General features: G+C 47.3%; 2 protein-coding genes across 2 annotated transcripts; one reads left to right on the forward strand and one right to left on the reverse strand.

Moving 5' to 3' along the window:
* On the forward strand, window positions 1–5,002 carry LOC104438484 (probable inactive receptor kinase At2g26730). Its single transcript, XM_010051645.3, has 4 exons — window positions 1–1,651; window positions 1,889–2,185; window positions 3,990–4,214; window positions 4,372–5,002. Exons 1-4 carry the CDS (start codon window positions 685–687, stop codon window positions 4,821–4,823), a joined length of 1,941 nt encoding a protein of 646 aa, XP_010049947.2. The 5' UTR covers window positions 1–684; the 3' UTR covers window positions 4,824–5,002.
* A 2-nt stretch (window positions 5,003–5,004) lies between these two features.
* On the reverse strand, window positions 5,005–7,984 carry LOC104438485 (pentatricopeptide repeat-containing protein At5g55740, chloroplastic). Its single transcript, XM_010051646.3, is given in 2 exon segments — window positions 5,005–6,155; window positions 6,157–7,984. Coding segments are annotated over 2 exon segments (2,562 nt in total). The 5' UTR covers window positions 7,938–7,984; the 3' UTR covers window positions 5,005–5,374.
* Window positions 7,985–9,095: the final 1,111 nt, after the last annotated feature.

Raw genomic sequence — 9,095 nt, forward strand, 5'->3', positions numbered from 1 at the left:
CATATCCAATTCCCGATTCCATTGGAAATAGATTCCTTATACAGGAAGGATAGAGTAAGCCAGGTCAACCCCCAAGGATTGACTCCACCAGCATTCACATGCTAAAGCAGCAACGGAACCACACAAATCGAAACGGGTGTAAACTGTGGAAAAAAACTCACGACGATGCCAAGAAAAACCGAGATGGGAGCGCATTAAATTCGCGCAACCGCGGCCGTGGGGGGAGATGGAGGGCCATTTATGATGCTGCAGGGACCCGCCGATTCTCACGGTGGCCACATCCGCATCTTCTCATCTCCGCCGCCTCCGCCGGAGGAGAGCTCGAACGGACGCCGACAAATTCGATTCCGCGTATGATATTTCGTCCACGGGGAAAACAGCGACCCTCTTTGACCGCTCAATTCAAAGAGGCAGTAAGAGTCGCTGTAGAGAGAGAAAGACAGAGAGAGAGCAGAGAGCAGAGACGTTTCCTGTACCGTGCCACTGAAGTCTCCTCATCTGCACCGTTACCTCCTCCTATCTTCTCTTACAAGACCCTCCTCTCTCTCTCTCCAGAAGCTCCTGCCATGGCTGGTTGCCCGGGGACGCCGTTGGGAAACGTTTCATGAGGCGAACGACCGAGACGGCAGCAGAAACGCGAAGACGAGACAACCCGTTTCATCGTGTCGTGTCTCTTCCACGCCAATGGCAATTCCCATGTTGCTGTTCTCCATGTCCCTCCTGATCCTGAGCCGGCTCGCCGCCTCGGAGCCGACGCAGGACCGGCAGGCCCTCCTCGCCTTCCTCGGCCAGACCCCGCACGGGCGCCGCGTGCGGTGGAACGACTCTGCCTCCGCCTGCGACTGGGTTGGGATCAAATGCGACCCGGCACGGAGCTTCGTGTATTCCTTGCGTTTGCCCGGAGTGAGGCTCGTCGGCGAGATCCCGCCGGGCACCATCGGCCGGCTGAGCCAGCTCCGGGTCCTGAGCCTCCGCTTCAACGGGCTCTCAGGTCGGATCCCCTCCGACTTCTCGAACCTGACGTCGCTCCGCAGCCTCTACCTCCAGGGCAACAAATTCACCGGCGAGTTCCCGCTGGAGTTGACCCGACTGACCCGGTTGGCTCGGCTGGACATGTCGTCGAACCGCTTCTCCGGCCAAATTCCACCCGCCATTAACAACCTGGCAAATTTGATGCGCCTGTTTCTGGAAAACAACAACTTCTCCGGCGAGCTGCCGAGCATCAGCGCCATAGGCTTGCATCACTTCAATGCGTCGAACAACCGCCTCAGTGGCTCGATCCCTGCGAGCCTGTCCAAGTTCCCCGCATCCGCATTCGCCGGGAACCTCGCCCTCTGTGGCGCGCCGCTTGAGCCCTGCACGCCGTTTTCCCCCTTGCCCAGGAAGAAGAGCAACAGACTCTCCAGAACAGCAGTCATCGCCATTGCGGTTGGATGCTCCCTGTTCTTGCTCCTCATCCTACTGCTGCTCCTCCTCTTGCTCTGCCGCAGAAGATCGCGGAGGCAGCCGGCGAAGCCTCCTAAGCGGCCAGCAGCAGCTGCGGTGGGACACAGTCCCGCGGCGGCAGAGGTGTGGACGTCCTCGTCGAAGGAGGACTTCACTAGCGGGTCCGCAGAAGCTACGGAGAGGAACAAGCTAGTGTTCATGGGAGGTACGGGCCGTTAATATGTACATATCTACACGATCGATTGAATTTGATACATTACAAAAACATATGTCAACAATGCCTTAAAGTTTAGGTCAACTGATAAAATACTGAAATCGTAAAGCGAAATTCAAATTAGCCAAATGCGGCAAATGTTATGTTTAAGCAAAAAAAAAAAGTTACGACACCAAATGAATTCAACTTCGACACTCGAATTTGATGCGCGAACGGGGAATTTCGCAGGCCTGGGAGGTGCCGAGTTCGACCTGGAGGACCTGCTGAGGGCGTCGGCGGAGGTGCTGGGGAAGGGGAACGGCGGGACGTCGTACCGGGCGGTGCTGGAGGAAGGGACGGAGGTGGCGGTGAAGCGGCTGAGGGAGGTGGCGGCAGGGCAGAGGGAGTTCCAGGAGCAGATGGAGGCGGTGGGGAAGGTGAGGCACGACAACGTGGTGGGGCTGAAAGCGTACTACTACTCCAAGGACGAGAAGTTGCTGGTCTACGACTACTTGCCTCGTGGAAGCTTGGCTACCCTCCTTCACGGTACGTTGCTTCTTCTTCTTCTTCTTCTTCTTCTTCGCACACCCAATCTGGTTTTACACGTACTTCAGAAGTTCTTCAATGCCAAGAAATGATAATGCCAACCCGTAACAAAGATTGATTAAGTGATTAAGCACTAGGTTCTAGTGCAGTATCCTTCGAATTATAGTGCGTCTCGTTTTTTAGTAACTTGAGAGGTCGTACTCATCACTCTCGTGAAGTTGCAAAACATAACGAGAGTTTTAGAAAATTTTCAACTCAATATGTTGATTAAGAGTATGGAAAATACAAAAAAACATTCTTATGATTTTATCCAACGACCACTCAAGTACCTCTATTTTTTGAAAATGCTAGTTTCACTTTCAATTATGTAGATAATATCCCCTAATAAAATATAAAATTATCTTATTTACAAATTTTAGGCTGTTAAAATGGGTTATAACTCCATTTTCTTAACTCAAATTTGATGGGTTGACTTGTTATATAAATGATTTATATTCAATAAATGAGTCATAAATAGATTTATACCCAATTTTATGAGTCATAAATGGGTTTTATATGAGTGTTAAATAGGTTCAAAACTTACTTAAAATCAACCCACCTCTTTGATTCTCTTTCACCCTTATTTGATCTTGCACTCGTTCACTCATGCTCTCACCTTAGTTTGTATATGTAATTTTTTTAGATTGGGTATATGGGTTGAGTCGAATATGAGTTGGGTATGTATTGAGTCAGGTATGAATCATTAGATTTATGTTGCATGACAATTGATCAAACGGATTAAATTGGTCAATTTGATCAAACCATTTTTAGCCCGATCCAAACTTGACTCGACCCATCCATTCGATAGGTTTAATAAATTTCCCATAAACTCTATCCTAGTTCCATATCTCCATGCCTCAACAGTACACCTCCATGGTCAGTGTGAAAACTCGTGACCTTGTTCTGAGGTCATGGGCCACCTCGACCGGGGTCGTCTATGGCCTACCCTACTTGTAGCTCACGACCTTGATTCGAGGTTACTAAAGACAAAACCTAAGTAGCAAAGTAAGTATATGCAAAACAAGAAGCACGCGAGTGGTAACGCAGGCGAAACCTAAAATGTATTCTTGGAAATTTTTTTCCAAAGGGAACGAGTTTATCCTCCACTCACATCAAAATAGAAACCGAACGCGCAATTTGAAGGGGAAGTTTGCGAGCAAGGCTGTGAATTCAGCCATAGAGCTACTGCCTAGTCCAATCAATGACGCGTCGCCTTTTAGGACTTGAACAGCACGAGGGCAACGAGTCAACCCGATCCTTTTCACTCTTTCCTGGTCTACCGAGAACACCGTGGGGTCCGAACGAGCAGTGTCCGCACACTGTCTTGGCTCGCAGTGAATTTAGTCCATTCGGTTTCTTCCGTTGCTTTCTCTCGCAACGTGTCTTTCATTATCCGATGATGTGTTGACTGAAATGTTTGGCTATCTAGACACGTCGGTTCTCAATTCGCTAGTAATCGTTCGGCCGCACATGCAAGCGCGCGTTCTTGGTCGTGCTTTTGACTCTTTCCACGACGGTTGATAGGGCTTGTCCGATTACGAGTCGAGGGTTTTTCAGCGAAGATGTTCAAAAAGATTTTCCAACCCTTGAGAACGAGATTTGCATCGTCGCGTAGCGTGACTTAGGATAATCAATTCTCTTTCTCTAGTTAGAACTCGGATCACATCATCAGCGCCATTCATCCGTGTCTCTTGTCCTTAACAAGTTGATGATTAAGTCGTTGAAAGAACCGATGCCAACGGCGATTAACAACCGTCTGCTGCAGGTAGCAGAGGCTCAGGCCGTACGCCGCTCGACTGGGACAACCGGCTGAGGATCGCCATCCACGCAGGACGGGGCCTCGCCCACCTCCATGCATCGGCCAAGTTGGTCCATGGCAACATCAAGTCCTCCAATGTCCTGCTCCGACCCGATGGCACCGCAGTCGTCTCAGAATTCGGGCTCAACCGGCTCTCGGGCCCAAAATCCGCGTCATCCACCCGGGTCATAGGTACGAGCGATGCTTTCGTCTTGCGTGGTGTTATTCGTCCTGTTCTCTATCCTTGTCAGAACTGCTTGAATCTATCATGTTCCAGTGTCAAATTTTTCTCGTTTATGTCTTCTTGTGTTTAAGTCTCTCCCCCTCTTATGTTGTGCTTGAAATGTAGGCTATCGGGCCCCGGAAGTCGCTGAGACGCGCAAGGCGACGTTCAAGTCTGACGTATACAGCTTCGGCATGTTGCTCCTAGAGCTTCTCACGGGAAAAGCACCCGATCAGGCGTCGCTTGGCGAGGAAGGTATCAATCTGCCACGGTGGGTCCAGTCTGTGGTCAGCGAGGAATGGACGGCCGAGGTTTTCGACACGGAGTTGATCACAGGTGGTGATCAGGAGGAGGAGATGGTGCGGGTGCTGCAAATCGCGATGGCCTGCGTTGCCATCGTACCGGATGAGAGGCCTCGAATGTCGGAGGTGGTGCGGATGCTGGAGGAGATGAGGGCTAGGAGTGAAGCCGAGGAAGGGACCAGACCGGCGTCGTCCGATGATCCATCGAAAGGATCCAACGGTCAGCCTCCACCACCTATAGAGATGAAAACCCCGCCTGAAGGATCTACATCTTGAGCCTCACATCGCTTGCAATTTAAAATGAATTTTGTAGTGTTTTGAGAGAAGGCATTTTTATCCATTCAATTCCACCATCAATAAAAAGTTCCATAGGCTTGATATGAAAGAAAATAAGGAATTTTGTATCGCTTAGCATGCCATGATTGATTTGGATAAACGAGAAATTTTTGCTTTGATATTACTAAAAATTTCGAAATTTTTCTCAAGATATAAAAGATCTTCTGCAAAAAGAGGAACTTAATGGATCTAAGCAGAGTAAAGATTTTTTTCAACTACAGTCGACTAGCTCATACCACTGCCATGGCGTGGTCCAAGTCTGTCTGTCTTCTTTCTTTCTTCAAGGTGTGGACAAGCACTCTTCACAAGTAATTACACATGCCCTGCAAAAACTATACACTTCGGCATGTCCTAGAGAAACGGCAGCCTTTCCAGTACATGCGATCGCAACTTTGGCAAATGCCGAAACACCGGCATCCAGGGAACTCCATTTTCACTGTCGACATGTCAAATGTTGCTCATTATAGCTTTGGCTGTCGAATCAGGAAGTCTCACCGTGCGGGTTCATCCTGGCGAATCATAGGATGTTTGCAAGATTGTGCCGATCGCATTTCCACATATAACGCCGCCAACACTGCGTATATTTCACTGATTTCTGCATGCGATCTATCCCCGGCGAGAAACACGTGAACCTCTCCCCTGACTTGAATCCAACTGCTCCCAGGAGTCTTCCTTAGTCCTTTCGATTTCATGATTCCCCTCACTTTAGACACTTCATCCCACTTCCCCATCATTGCGTATGAATTAGAAAGTGCCACGTAATTTCCCGAGTTTTCGGGTTCCAATTCTCGCAAATGTTTGGACAAATACTCCCCGAGTTCGATTTCTCCATGTTCTCTGCAACCAGCAAGCAAGGACCCCAGAGTACGTGCATCTGGCTCATAAGGCATTGTATGTGACAAGTCAAATGCTTCTTCCAAATAGCCACACCGACAGAGTAGATTCACCACACACCCATAATGCTCAATACTCGGCTCCACATGGTAATTGGAGACCATGTCATTGAAAACGTCCATAGCCTCATTTACCAGCCGAGAATGGTAACATGCAGTCAAGACATTAGTAAATGTGATGCTATCTGGTTTGAGACCATTGTCTTTTAGATGTTTGCATAGTGCAAGGGCTTCATGAGCTCGACCATGTAGTGCATGGCCTGAAATCATTGCATTATAGATTGGGGTATCTTTGATTAAGATCGTACTGAAGAACCTCTTTGCTTCCTCAGCATTTCCACATTTAGCGTACATGTCTGTTAAAGAGGTTGTGATCTTACAAGGATGAAGAGAGGTTATGCCGCAAGACATAGGCATGGATGGCTCTTCCCAAACGAAGCGATGCCATGTCTCTGCAAGCAGAAAGCACACAAACAATGCACACGAGATTAGGTCTAATGCCAGCTTCTTGCATTTGCTGAAACATCTCAACTGCTTTGTTGCCAAGGCCATTTTGAGCCAGGCCAGAGATAAGGGTGGTCCAAGTGAGCAAGTTGGGCCGAACGCCATGAGATTGCATCTGCGAGAAAAAGTGCTTAGCCTCATCAACCTGTCCATTTCTCAGGAACCCGAGAATCAACGAGTTCCACGTGATCAAATTTGGCAGCACCCCTTCTAGTTGCATCTGATAGAACAATTTCAACACCTCATCACTTGCGCCGAGGTCAGCATAAGCAGCGATTAGAGTATTCCACATTATAAGGTCTCGTCTTCTGGTAAAATCAAAAACATCTCTTGCAGACTCTATTCTGTCACAAGCAGCGTACATTTCCATAATGCTACTAGATACCACAACATCATCTTCGAGATTATTTCTGATACAATAACCATGAGCCTCTTTACCAAGTCTTATGTCTTGTGTCTTGGCTGAAGCAGAAAGCAGCGATGCTAACGTTACAGAGTCAAATCTCAAGTGTTCAAGTTTCATTTCATTGCACATTTCCAGTGCCCTCTCGACATGTCCATTTTGAATGTATCCAGATATAAGCAAATTCCATGTCACCACATCTCTTTCAACCATCCTGTCAAAAACCAATTCGGCATCCTCCATCAGACCACTCTTAGCATAAAAGTTTAAAATGGAAGTACCTAATATGTCATCCAGTTCTAATCCTGCCAAAACCGAAATCGCATGTCCCTGCATGCCCTCGTCAATCGCACCTATATTTGTCGATGCCGAAAGGAAGCTCGACACAGTAACTCGTGTGGGCTCGATGCCTTCGACTCTCATATCATAGAACGTATCGATCGCTTCCTCGTTCATCCCATTCTGAACATAGCTGACTATCATCGAGTTCCAAGCGACCGCATTTCTCTCAGGTATAGAATCAAACACCTTCCGCGCGTCCTCCAAAAGCCCGCACTTTCCGTAAAAATCAATAAGACTACTCGCCACAAAAACACACCCCCCAAGACCCATCTTCTCCACGTACCCATGAACCCCTGTCCCGAACCCAATCCACATCAAAGTCCCGCAAGCCTTCACCGCATTCGGGACCACGAAATTGTCCGGCGAAACACCCTCTTCCTGCATCTCGCAGTACCCAATCAAAGCCTCCTCGCAGAGCCCCGCCCTGCACCGCAGTCCCACGACGGCGGCCCACGAGAACACGTTCCGCGTCCTCAGCCTGCAAAACAGAACATCCGCAACGTCCACAACACCGCATTTCGCATAAAAAATCAGTAATTTCGTCTCAACGTACTCGCTCCTCGCGAAGGACTCACCGCTCTTCACTATCCGGGCGTGAACCTGTCGGCCCGCCGACAGGGCCCGCCGGTGCACGCACCCCTGCAGGAGCTCGCCGTAGACCTCGGGCCCGACCCGGACGCCCCGGAGCTCCATCTCGGCGACCAAGTCCGCGGCCTCGCGAATCCGGCCGTCCTTGCAGAGCGCGGATATGCCGGCGAAGTAGGATCTGCAGGTGGCTTTGCGACCGATCTCTGCATCTGGGGAAGGAATGGCGAAGTGGGTTCGCGTTGAATTATGGAAATTTTGGATCTTGGGATGCCTGGGCGGGGAAGGTTGTGGGGTTGGCATGGTCTTGACCGGAAGAGAAGCCATGCACGGAGAAGGAGAAGCGATATGGCTATGGTGATGAGTCGGTACAACGTAGCTGCCACAGAAAGCGGGAAGGGCTTTCTCGTCTCATCCATAAATATCTGACCAGAAAAATCCAAATTTTTATTAAGTGATCGAATAAAAAAAAAAAAATCCCAACAAAAAAAAATAAAGAAAAATTCGCGTATTAATATTTTGATAATTGAAATATTTTATGCTTAACAAAATAGGGTTGTGCAATCGAATTGATTCTATTTGAGAACCAAATTGAGCTACCCTGAAAATCGGTCCGCTTCCTCAAATTGGAGCTTGTAGGAATCGATTCTATTTCGAGTAAAGAATCACTTGGGAATCGAATGAATTAAACCAAATTTGGAACTGGTTTCACAAAGTTTAAAGACTCAAATTTTTCTCTTGGTATCCTTTTTTTTTCCTTTATTCTCTCCAAGCTTGGAGACACTTTATGACTCTCTCTCACTCATGACTCACCGTCCTCCTTACTTGTGTTAGACAAATACTCCCTAAGCTTGTCCTCGCTCATTCGAGCACAATCCTCACTCGTTCTTGACTTGCCTTTACTCGTATGCCCTCGTTCATCTTTATTATTGAACCATTTTATTACCCATATTATTTTGCTGTAAAAAATGAAATCAAATATATAAACAAAAGAAAAACAAGTTCTTGAGTAGACGCTGAAATAGAGCCAAAAAATATGATAGATTTTAGGTTTCAAAAATTGAGAAGTAATACTGACATGATAGGTTTCAAGTTCCTAATTTGGAATCTATCAATTCTGAAATCGATTGCCCTTATTAACAAGTGTCTTGTGTTACTTTAACTAGTTTTCTTAGCAATTTTTGGTCGGTCTATAATTTTCAAGAGCTGAGTTTGAAATACAAGATTAGTATCTTAACCTGCTTTTACCCTCATATGTAGTTCTTATAAAATTGAAATTTATTTAAAAGCTTTAACGAACTTCTGAAATGTCCATCTTAGTTACGGAATTATGTTGTTATGATCCAAATTAATGATGTGCGAGAGTCACTTTTCAAATTTCGACACAAATGAGAGTCGAGAACTAATTTTCGCACTATAAGTGAAATTCGATGACAATGTCGAAAGAAATTTATCCGTCGATCATAGCATTAGTAGCCGTGATTA

The sequence above is a fragment of the Eucalyptus grandis genome, chromosome 3 (assembly GCF_016545825.1).
Source record: "Eucalyptus grandis isolate ANBG69807.140 chromosome 3, ASM1654582v1, whole genome shotgun sequence".
Lineage (NCBI taxonomy): Eukaryota > Viridiplantae > Streptophyta > Magnoliopsida > Myrtales > Myrtaceae > Eucalyptus > Eucalyptus grandis.

What these genes read in the sequence shown, in the direction of transcription:
- LOC104438484 (XM_010051645.3), top strand. Translation starts at nt 685, where the DNA reads ATGGCAATTCCCATGTTGCTGTTCTCCATGTCCCTCCTGATCCTGAGC. An exon ending in CAAGCTAGTGTTCATGGGAG is followed by an intron (nt 1,652 to 1,888) that starts GTACGGGCCGTT and finishes GGAATTTCGCAG; the next exon opens with GCCTGGGAGGTGCCGAGTTC. An exon ending in GTCATCCACCCGGGTCATAG is followed by an intron (nt 4,215 to 4,371) that starts GTACGAGCGATG and finishes CTTGAAATGTAG; the next exon opens with GCTATCGGGCCCCGGAAGTC.